This window comes from Dipodomys ordii, unplaced genomic scaffold (genome assembly GCF_000151885.1).
Source record: "Dipodomys ordii isolate 6190 unplaced genomic scaffold, Dord_2.0 Scaffold98, whole genome shotgun sequence".
Classification (NCBI taxonomy): Eukaryota; Metazoa; Chordata; class Mammalia; order Rodentia; family Heteromyidae; genus Dipodomys; species Dipodomys ordii.
This window is the reverse complement of record NW_012267314.1, coordinates 7,701,912-7,714,126: the sequence shown is the minus strand read 5'-3', so window position 1 is coordinate 7,714,126 and position 12,215 is coordinate 7,701,912. Positions and strand designations below refer to the sequence as shown.

General features: G+C 37.2%; 1 protein-coding gene across 2 annotated transcripts in view; it reads right to left on the bottom strand.

Annotated features, from left to right (window-relative positions):
- Positions 1–2,075: 2,075 nt before the first annotated feature.
- The window catches only part of Shprh (SNF2 histone linker PHD RING helicase, E3 ubiquitin protein ligase), a 55,977-nt gene continuing 45,837 nt past the window's right edge, over positions 2,076–12,215 (bottom strand). Inside the window, exons 26-30 of one of the 2 annotated variants that reach the window (XM_013026986.1) lie at positions 9,816–9,908; positions 9,102–9,188; positions 8,209–8,387; positions 5,165–5,245; positions 2,076–4,234 (exon numbers count right to left, since the gene is read on the bottom strand). In XM_013026986.1, coding sequence (XP_012882440.1) covers positions 4,138–4,234; positions 5,165–5,245; positions 8,209–8,387; positions 9,102–9,188; positions 9,816–9,908 — 537 coding nt within the window. In that variant the 3' untranslated portion in view covers positions 2,076–4,137. Of the gene's footprint in view, positions 4,235–5,164; positions 5,246–8,208; positions 8,388–9,101; positions 9,189–9,815; positions 9,909–12,215 lie in introns of those variants that run through there. The other variant, XM_013026987.1, reaches the window with a different exon arrangement.

Below are 12,215 nucleotides of genomic sequence, written 5' to 3'. Positions count from 1 at the left end.
TTTATCTGCTACTCCTTCTGTTTCTCTGGCCAAACTATGATACACCATTCTTAGGACAAATTTCCAAATGAATAACACACGTTACCCAAACAGTAGGATTTTGCTTAGCAAATTGGTGATATGGTTTATGGGGCACTCTTTTAAAGAGTACTAATATCTCTAAGAAAACACACCTACATTCTTACAGAAATGACCTTCAATGTGTAAAGGTTGTGTAGATGGAGGTAGCTCCTGACATGATGGTCACTGATTTCCATCAGTGGCCTCAAGTGTGGCATATGTGCAGGTATCAGCATCGCTGAACTACACCAAGAAAATACCAGAACTTATATCGAATTGGGAATTATTCAAAGACAGAAATTAAGCTGCCTCCTATCTAATTTGCAGATCAATGGAAATAAAGGCAGACCCTTATTCCCATTTACTTAGCACGTGTCCAAGGGACCTGAGGAGCCAGTGTAGTATTCCCATGCATCTGAATGCATCAGTCCGTACTGCAGAGTTTACTAACTAGCGGTATACCAACCTTACCTTAAGATATTCCTATAAAGATTCCATGCTCTGATGCTGATAAAAATAATGAAATTACCAGGGAACAGCAACGGATACAAATGAAAACATATGTTCAAATATAAATCTGTATGTAAATGTTTATAACACTAATCAGGAATGGCAGGCTGGACCTCACATGCATGAGCTGAAGCTGGTATCATGGGTGGCATTTCAATGGAATGAGTCAAGTCCACCCAGGTAATCTAGCATTAGCTTTTTATGTAAATAGGCTGATTATGGACTTTAATCAAATGTAAAATGATTTCACAAAACTAGAACCATATCCTGGTCAATTAACACAAAACTGACCATGACAAACCTAGGTACTCAGGAGTCTGAGATCACGGTTCAAAGCCAGAATGGGCAGGAAAGTCCATGGTCTCCAGTAAACTACTCAGAGAAAGTCACAAGTGGAGTTGTGGCATAAGTGCTAGAGCACTGGGCTGTGAGCCTAAAGGAGCTTAGAGACAGCACTCCGGCTTGAGTTTAGGGCCAGCAAGAAAACCCCAACTATCACAGTGGCAATTAACTTGTGTAAACACAAAACATTACTACTTGACATTATCCTCAAGACAGGCTTTGATTTCAAAAGCTGTTCTATGCAAAATCAACCTCTTTACATCCCCCCTCCCCCCGCAAAGACCTAACTACAAAATTAAGTGGAACTCCTTATGCCAAGTCCACCAAACTTGCTGGTGTGTGGGTAGATTTCTTTTTACATTGGCCTAACTACATATTGTTATTTTCAATGTGTTCATTGTTATATATTGAACCTTATTAGTAAGGTTGTGTTTGTTGTTACAAATGATTCTTTCCCTTTCAGGTGCTAGGGACTGAATTCAGGACATAGTTCATGCTAACAAACTCTACCACTGGGTTGTTCCTATAACTCCCAAAGGGACCAGTTTCTAAAAATAAACACATGGCTTATTATGCTAAGATGACATACAAAAGGAAGAGCTGAAGTTGCAATGAATACAGTAAAGCTATTTGGCCTTAAAAGATGATGATGGGGTTATGTAATATGTATGTTATAAATCATACAAATCAATCTTTCCCATTCCAATGAACTTGTAAGAGGTGCTTTTGAAAAGCTGCTTTTACTGGGCCCACATACTAACTACAAGTGGGAAAAAAGCTTGACATACTTATTGCTCCATTTTATGTCTGTCTTCTCTCTGCAGTCACTTTGCAAGCAGGACTGTTCCATAAGATGGCTATCTCCATCCCTTCCCCCATTCATTGTCTATAAATCATGAAGCTCATGTCTGTACCATGGTAAGTGAAGATGTACTGAAATGCCATTGTTCCATGGCTGTCATTGGAATTTCCTTTGTCTTCCCATCACCATGTCTCATTTGTTGTATAAGGGTGAGTGGCTGGACCTGTTATGTAGGCTCCTGGTTTTGGGCCTGAGGTCTGGTGTCAAATCCTTCTGGAGATATTTAACAGAGAAACACATTTAAGTTCTAAGGATTAGGGATATTCTAAGGGTTGGGATTATCTTACTTTTTCTCAGTGGCTCATTAGTATAATGTCCATTTAATAACTTATAAGTAGAGTGGTATTCTAGAGAAGATAAAGTAATGGAGGAAAATAAAAAATCCTGTTGCCAAGTTACAGAAGATTAGATGTGCATTGGTTTTGAGCAATTGGAAGAACTGTTACACCTGTTTTGAATAAGAAATGTATGTGAAATTTGGACTTCTAACAGGGATGATGACACAGTTGAGAAACAACAAACAAGCAAAACAATTCATATCATCTATGCCTTATAAATACTACCACAATTTCAACTGTCACTAAAATATTTATTTCATTGCTATCTTACAGAAATAAAGGTAATTATAAGAGTAAGTACAGGTAAGTATCAGGTAAGTATACAGGTAATTACATGTTCTCTCTCTCTATATATATATTTATTTTACAAAATTGAAGTATACCAAACTTGTTTTCTGGAAAGCATAGCACAAAAAGGAAGAGTAGGAACTAAAGAGAAATGCTGAGGCCATGTCATACCAAATGAGAGCTACGGGCCTTCTGGCCTGGCATGTGACTTATTGGAAGTACGTGAGATTTGGAGTCAGGGGCCTGGGCTCCATTGTTTATTTGCTACATGTCAATACAAGTTTTTCAGACCTTCTGAATCTTAGTTCTTTATATTAACAGGAATGATAGTAATTACCTGTATCTCACAGGATTGTGGGGAAAATCAAACACATGGATGTACAGGAAAGCTCTTTATAGCATGTAAAGAGCTATAAAAATAATTACATTTAATTTCATATAAAACAATGCATACTATCAACTGAAGAATAAGCACCGAACACTGTGTTTCCTTCAGTCGAATTATATCACCTATAAACCTGGAAGAAAGGTAAGAAAATGCACCTTAGCTAAGCACCAAAGCCTCTTGGATGGAGGCAGTCCAAGGGCCAAACCAATTACAGTTTTCTGGGCATGTAAGTAGGAGCTAATGAGTCCTGAGGGTTATTTAAAACTCTGAAAGCTCATAGGAAATAAGAACATCTGTACTACATCACACAGGATACACCAGCTACTTCATTGGCAATTTCAAAGTGCATTCATTCTTCACAGAAGAACAAATAATTGGTTTTTAAAAGACCTTTTATAATCCTTTGTCCATAAAACACAACTTTCTCTTGTGCTAAAGATCAAATACTAGTCCTTAAGCAAGGACTGACTGAAATGAACCAACAACCTATCATAAATATGGGTATTGGTGGTGAAATGTCTAGCTACACAGAATGTGCAATAGTATATAATCCAAGACACTAGTACAATAATGATAAATCAACCTCCTGCCATATGTCTAAGACCAAAAGCATAAAATTTCAATATTTACAATTATATCAACCTTAAATCATATAAAACAGTAAAATTGTGAGCAGTTAGATAACTAGGTTACATGTCAATACACTTTAAAATGCTATTTCAAGCTAACTTACTTAATGCATAAGAGAAAAGTAAAAAGTTTCAGTGTCTCTATTTTTAGTAGTAGGATGCAGAGAGAATAAACATGACTAACATTTACTTCATGTTAGCAGCTGTATTACTGCAAAGTTACTATGCGTGGTGGTGTGGCTTTATGCAAACAAATAGGAGTTAATTACAGTTCACCATTTACTTAAAATATTACTGACATGATATTGTGTGTTATCTGTTAAGAGATACTAATGGTCCTTCCACAATGAGATTTATATTTGTTGAGTAAAGAAGGTCATATAAAACTACTTTATTTTTTTTTTCTCATTCCAACTCTTTATAAGTGATCTTATCAAAAGAAAGAGTATCCAAAGACCCATGCCCTCTTTTCATTCTCTTGCTTCATCAGATAGATGTTCTTTGGAATGAAAATAAATGTTTTACTAGGAGTGTAAGTTAGAAATTATTATAGGTCTTTTGAAAATAGTATATAGAGAAGGGCTCAGTCAGCACTAGGCCAGTGTATAACCAAAAAAAGGGACAGTGTTTATGGGATTTTTTATTTAAACCTGTAGCTTTGCTATACAGTTAGGACAAGTCAGTATGACATCAATGTCTGCAGCATGATTCACACGGCGTTCACTCAAGCTCTTCGGAGTCTCTGGAAAACAGGTCTGCCAGATCGGCCACAGTCAGCACAGAGGCCTCAGAATGCTTCCCTGATGAGTTAGTGTGACTGCAGGGTTTTCCAAGCGGCCGCATCAGAAAGAAATGCCAAGGAGTCAGTGATTATATTAAAAGACAAGATACATATTTGCTCTTACTATTTATTGTAATTGGGCCATAAGAAACTCCAGAAGAAAGCAGCTGATTAAGACTATTACTTTTCATCAAACCTAGAAGACTTAGGTCTTGTCATAAAACGCCTTTTGTCTTAACAATTAAAGAAAAAAAGGAAAAAGAAAAGAGTGCTGGACACCTACTGTGAAGGCTCTAACTTTACAATTTACCTTTTTCCCATCTAAGGCTAAAGAGAAGTACAACAGCTTTTCTGAAATTTCATTTGTGCAGAGGTCTCTTACAAGTGGCAACAAGAAGACAATGGCTTTGTGTTCTGTTTAGGTGGAAAGCGAGGGCAGTTACCACTTTGCCTTTCCATATGCCACCCGTGGAAGGAACTTTCTGTTTTTCACAGCATCCCTGCCAACACTGGAACCCAATCCCTTCTAATAGGCAACAATCACCTCTTCCAGGTGTCTTCCAATCATACACACTTTTAAAGTTAAGACTGTCTGATCTCTGCTTCTGTTCTGTCTTTGTCTCTGCCATCACAATCATCAGAAAAGTGTTATTATTCAGATATTCCCATCTGCACATGACTAACAAGTGTGAGGTAACAGAAGTTCAATTTTACACATCAGGCTTAAGCTTAGGTAAAGCATAATTTATGTGGTATTTAAGTAAAAAAGGAAGGGTCAGAGAGCTAGAATATTCTTACACAATACAACCTATTAATAAAGTTAAACACAGACTGTTCAAAGCATTAATGGGGCAACATGTTACTTCTTATGTTAAAAAAAAGTATGTGTTTATCCTATTTTTTTGTCATCTAAGTGAAGAAACTTCAAACATGTACTCAAACCCACGGGAGTAGAGCATTACCTACCTCCTCTCTGCTGTTTTCAGCATTGTCTGCATTCTCTCTTCTATTGTGGCTTTTATTAAGAATCTGTGTACAATCGTAGGTCTAGAATGTAAAAGTTTTAAGTTTGAAAACCTCAAATAAGTAGAAACTGAACTCACACATTCACAGATCAGCTGGTGCCCACTTGTGGTGGTGCATGGATGTTTGTAGGGATAGTTTAGCAGTGAGTAAAACTACTGATCTCCATGAACTAACCTCAGGAGGGAAGACAGAAATCAGTTTCACGTAGTGATAAGGCCATGAGGAGCCAAAACAGAAGCAGTGGGAATGTGATCAATAAGTGAAGGAATAGTAGGACCAGCATCCAAAAGAAAAAAAAACAGCATATATGTGCATGCAGTTGGGAAGAGAATGTGCTGGCAAAAGAGGGACAGAGGTGAAAATGAGGCTGGAGAGGCAGGCGAGACAGACACCCCCAGGAACAGGATTTTATTATGGTTATAATGGAAAACACTCAGGGGTTAATGTATGACTCACTTGATCTAACACTGCTTCTGAAATCTCTCCAGCTGCTGTGAAGGTAGAGGCCTTCCTATCTATTATTAAAGGCGACGTAGGCCTACTCCTACCTAAAAACCAACCTCTGCATTTCAGGACTAGGTCCTATATCTTCTTGTCCACACAAGCACTGTCCCAGCACTTCTTTTGCCCATTCTCAAATCATTTCTAATGGATCATTCACTATTTCTCCCATTTAAATGGGGGGGAAAAAAACCCTTCCTTTGGCTCATCTGTACAGGAACACTTCTTTTCCTACTTGTGTGATTGTGACCAAGGTACCCATGTTATTTAGAGACGCATAAAGCTCCATTCTTTCTTATAGGCAGTTGCTACTGTTGGTCTTCATGCTGTTACCACTATGGACAGAACCCAGCAATACGATTCCTCATCTTCTTTAACTATCTTGAAGCAGACAGCATGGCTGATCATGCTATACATGTCCCTTTCCTTGACTTGATCTTTACCAGTCACCTTTGCTGGTTTCTTTCTTTCTCTCAGAGCCTTTCAAACTTTGCTGTGCCCTGGGTATAATTCTTGGCTTTCTTCTCTATATAGACTCATGTCCTAGGTAGTCCCATTCAGATGCCTGACTTAAAAACACCACATTGCTGTTGTGTGCTGCTAGCCCAGACTTCTCTCCTAAACTCATGACTTGTATACAAAAGTGCAGAATAGAAACTTCTCAAACTTGTATATCAAGTAGACCTTGGCTATTCCTTACAACTTCTCTTTCTCATAGTTTTCTTTGGCTAAAGCTTTTCCTCTTCTAGTCCAGTCCAAAGCCCAGGTGCTATCTTTGATTTTTCTCACAGGTAATTTCAGATATGTCACAGACACCAGCAGTTCTATCGCTAACAGGTATCTAGAACCTGGCCACTTTAACCAGGTGCCACCATAGCCAGATCATCCGCTCTCACTACTGCTCTCCTTCTTACACTTTCCTTTGTTCTTTTTCACTCCTGGCACAAACACAACACTCGGAATGTTTCTTTGAAATCTTAGACTCGGTTGCGACATTCCTCTCTCTGCTCAGTCTTCCCTATCTCACAAATGAAGTATCTTCAGGGTGGCCTCCTGGGACCAATTTAAGTGTCCTTCTCCCAAACCCCTGGGTTCACTTCTTACTTCTCTCCTGATTACTGAAGCAACTGTGGCTATTACTCAACATACCCAGTGAGTTCCTAACTTGTAGCCTTCACAGTGGGTGCAGTGTCTGCTTAACATTCTTTCCCAAGGTATCTTCGTGACTAGCTTTTTTCTTAAAATCTCTTTTAAGTCTTTGTTCAGATGTGACCTCAATAAGACCTTCTAGCCCAAACACTGCATTCTTTTTCCTCCTCAATGTGTTCTACCTTTCAAGCTCCTAGTATCGTGTATCTTACTCTATTTATTGCTTATTAGTTAACTAGAATATAACTTTCCTGAGGGCATCTCAAGTGTCTAGATACTGTCTAGTGCCTGGTAAAGGATCTCAGTAAAAATCTACTCAATGAAGTATAAGTATATGAGGTCTTATGTAGGTAGACTGTTTAACGTGATGAAGGTTAGATGAGGCACTATCCTCTACATCCATGGGGAAAAGATATAGAAGACATAAAATAGGCCCTTCACCGAGGAGAAAACAATTACCCATTGAGGAAAAATGAATAAGATTGTTGGACAGTGCTAAATGCTTTTTAGACTTGTAGCTTTAAATGTGATTGAGTCCATTTCAAAAAACACTAGTAGATAGAGAAGTCAGTACTTGAAAGCACACAAGTGAGCAACAGCTACAGGGTCTAAAACACAAATGCATTTTAAGTGACACTTGGTGGTACTTCAGAACAAGCTTGCATTTATTAGTCAGGCTGCTTTGCTGTATTTTGATAAGGGGGTTTGATGAACTTGTCTCTTTTCTGCTTTAATTCTTTATTTGTTCTACCTGCTTAGCAGTCCAGATTTCCAAGCCTGACATGGGCATGGAAGAGCTTATTTCCGCTGTTTATTTCTTTATAGTCTATCTGGCAAATCCAAACTCCCTACAGTCCCTAGAAACTTCAAGCTATTATCACCTGTGTTCTTGCATATTGTATGTTCTCTATGGCTACCTATTTCTAGTCCTACTTTGAAATAATTATCCCTTCAAGATTCAAGTTATTGAGGGTGGAAGTATGGACTGAAGTTGCTAGGGACTTGAGTTCAAACCCCAGTACTGCCAAAAAGGAAAGTACGGGTTGAGTTGCTCTAATGCAAAAAGTTGAAAGGTTCTGAACAAAGACCCAGTGTTCTAAGTAATTTCTACACCTTACTTGGAGCCCTGAAGAATAATGTATACCACTACCTTCAGGCTGTTTATACTGTGAAACTAAAATAAATGCTATGCCTGTACGGGCTTCATCTCTAAAGTATCTTATTATTATCTATGCATATGTTTTAAAATCTGAAACACTGCTGGTCCCAGAGGTTAAAAGCTGATTTGTTTCTAAAACCTGAGCAAAGTGACTATTGCCAATGGCACTGCTTACTTGGTCTGTCCAATCCGGTGCACCCTTCCAATGGCCTGAAGCTCATGGGCAGGGTTCAGTATGGGCTCCACCAAGAGAACGTGAGTTGCTTCAATGATAGTTAATCCATTAGAACCTGTATGCAGGGGCAGCAGCAAAATATTGATTTGGGGATCATATTTAAATGCTGACAGGTTCTCCTAAAAAACAAAGACATATTTTGATTTCAGCCAGATCAGTTAGAATAGGAACAGCATATTATAGTTCACTTAAAAGATATCAAAGGTAACAACAAGGTCAGCAGGACGTGGAACCATGAAGAAAGCTGGAGGTAAAACTGCCAATTCTAGAAAGTGGAAACTGGAGGCTTATCTTTAATTATTAGGAAAAGTATTACATAAGCTCACTTGATCTTATAATCAGTAATACAATCACAAGATAGATGTATGTAATGCATGAAAATCTACATGAGCTTAGAGGGAGAAAAGAAAAATATGCTACATTTAGTGTGCGTGTGTGTGTGTGTGTGTGTGTGTGTGTGTGTGTGTGTATCCCCTTGTGTGTATATATCCCCTTGGGTATGTGTCACTGTGCTGAGTTTGGTGTAAAGGAAACTTTAACTACATGTAGTTATAGAACTTAATACCAGGGATAAAAGTCCTTCCTTAAAAAAAAAAATGCAATCTCTTTCTATATTAAAGAAAAGGAAGCATCTCTGGTGATAAGATTAAAAAAAGTCCCAAAACATCTGGTTTTCCTACTTTGCTTTAAGATGTTAATTTTATACCTAAAAGAACTCAAACTGTCACACAGGACTCATGACACAAGACAACCAATGCTAAGTAAAGCAGTAACAGCAGCTGCAGTTTGCAAGCGAATCGACAAAAGACCACACAAACCAAGTCTTGACGTACCTGAAATGTCTTAACCCGGCCAATCTGTGCAAATTCCATGTTGTTGTCCGTGAGAGCTTTTGAGATAATATCTAACACATCCTGCCACTAGAACACACAAATATAGTAAAATTGTCTTTATTTAACACAGCTTCTGTTCAAAGAGTACTTGAGATGATACTAATCACAGTAATTTTTATACCTAAGTTAAATAATGAAAACAAAAATAAAAGCTTTATGTGCAGAACTGTCTAGCTCTATGGAAATAGTATTTTTTCTTTTTACATCAAATTATGGCTGAAAGAGCAAAAATTGATTTAAGAGAAATATTAGAAAACAAAGAGTGAACTGTTTAATGGACGTGGTTCTCATCTTTCTACACTTAAAACTACAGTTTTATTCAATATTTTATTCTGTAGATTTTCTTTTTCTTAAATAATTCAATTTATTTGTAAAGAGACTTTTAAGGTTATTGATTCCAGCTTTTTAAAATATGAAGATAAGAAAATGCCTAAATGAAATATAAAATCAGGAAATAAAATTATAGGGGTTAATTTGTCAAGTATCATTACATTTTTCTAGAAATAATTCTACCTCAAAGATATGGAAAATAAACCTAGCAGTAATACTAAACCTTAACTACTATGGTAAGTAGTATAAACTGGCTTTCAGCTATGAACTGGTTAGACAGAAAACCAGTCTGAGTTAGTAGTGGGGGAGAAACATTGCTCATACCGTTGAGAAAACGAGTGCTTTGGCTCCTGGGTCTCGGAGCTTTATTTTCATCAGAGTTCGGATCACTGCTTCTACTTTGGTAGAATGGCTGCCCTTTGAACACACAGAGAAAAATACTTCAATATCAAGTAAAAACCAGTTAGAAATGGAAACAAAACCATAGTATAAATCGCTTTTTATCATCAAAACTAATCTATATTAAAACCAAGTAGCAGGTACATATATTATTACTCTTTTTTACTTTGTTTGTTTGCTGTGAATTTTCTTTAGCCCCTGATTTTAGATACTATGGAATAGAAAGCACACCAAAGAGTCACATGGCATAACATATTAAAGTATGTTTTAGTTAAGTTGTTTAGTTAATTTGTTATATTAGAGAAGCAGAATGTCTACTCAAAAACCTCCACTTAGGGCTGAGAAGGTGGCTCAGTGGTAGAGTGCTTGCCTTGCATGCATGAGGCCCTGGGTTCGATTCCCCAGCACCATATAAGCAAATAAAGAAAAAAAGCCGGAAGTGGTCCTGTGGCTCAAGTGGTAGAGTGCTAGCCTTGACCTGAAGAGCTGAGGGACAGTGCCCAGGCCCAGAGTTCAGGCCCCATGACCAGACTCCCCCCACCAAAAAAACAAAAACAAAACTTCCACTTACTCTTACTTATGTCAGATATTATAAAATTAGAAATGCTGAGGATACAATGAACCAAAACTTGGAACACTGTGCAAACAGTGAAGGATACAACCAAGGAAAAACATCTGCTTGTAATGGCATGACCAAGAATAACAACAGGTTCACACAATGCTAACCACTTCAAAGAATGGTGTTTGTATTCATCTCTCATAAACATTCTGCTACAAGATTATGAACATAAGAAAGTATTTGAAAAATAGAGAAGATGATAAAGACTCATTAGCACCAAAGGCTAACAAAAGATATTTCTTAAAACATTTGGTTCAGAAGTTATCTAGTAGGTAATTCAAGGTCAGAAAAGCTATGTAGGTTCTTATTTTCTCTCATAGGTACAACTGATTTCATCACAGAGTTAAGTCTGAAAGGAACAATGTGATCTGCTGATGCAGGTTTTTGTTGCAAAATTCTAAGAACCTAAACTCTGAGTTAGCAAATTGTTGAATGCGCTTAAAGGACAGAAAACCTCTACTACCTCATATATTTAGCATACTAAAAAAATTTTAGTGATAATGCAATTAAGTATCTGATATATATTTGATAATTCTCTCCCTTTCATAATAAAACTATTTTACTAATGCAGTGGTAGAATAGGGCGATGTATTTTATTCCCTGAAGTAGTTTTATTGGGGGTGTATCGTGTAGAAAGATGCACTGGCTTCACCTTATTTCTGTCACATCCAATCCTGTCTGCTGAGATCCTTTGTCTAGCCAAGAAAGCAAAAGGGGAGGACAGATTGGAGATCTCCTTCCAGCAGGGCTACTTGCCTTTTATAGAAACAAAAGTAGTACTCAATGACTAGAAAGGTATCATGGTTTCATATTTTCTTTGGTGACTTCTCAATAATAGTGAATACTGGGACACAATTTGCAAGAAGGTATGCCAATCCATGAAATGGAACCAAGAGTGTGTTGCACGTTGTATTCCTTTGTCTCCAGTTTAGTTATGTCACCTTGCGATTTATATATATAAATAAAACATACATATATAATATATACATATATCATACTCTTTTCACTACATACTAGTTGGCATTCCCATGGTCTTGCTTAACTCCATTCATAAAATCAAGGAAGGGGTAGAGTGGTGGCTGAATCTTGAAGAACTTCAGAGAAAAGTCAACCAAATAAAGGTGACATTGGAATGAGGCTAGCTAAGAAAAAGTTCCAACTGACTGGAGTGTTTGAAATACTGTTTTGTGAAAGGTCAGACTTAAATGGTAGAACTGGGATTACATTTCCTTCTCTAGGACTTCAATCATTCTACTTAGTTATCTATGGTAAATGGTATTTCTACTTTTATACTGCATATACTCTACCTCTTTTTTCTGGATATGGAAGATAGGTCTACAATTAGATAACAAATTTGTTTGGATCCAAAGGTTTTTGGATGTTTAATGGAAACACTACTGAATCACTTGCCATTCATGGTCCACTCAAATGTGTACTAAGTATCGATTATGGTAAGCATTGCTTTATTTGTTCAGAAAACAGAAGTGAGTATAGACCTGTCTCATGAGTAATATCTCCAGATTTAGATAGGAGTTTAAACTTCAGAAATGGTTAAGTTTTTCATACCAATAATTTCATAAAGCAAGTCTCTACTGTGTGTTCAATTTATTGTACATCATGGTTACTTTTAGTAAAAGGCCTATTAATAGTTACAAAATATAAATGCTAATGTGGCTGGTGAACAGAAACTATTTTTTTCAATGATA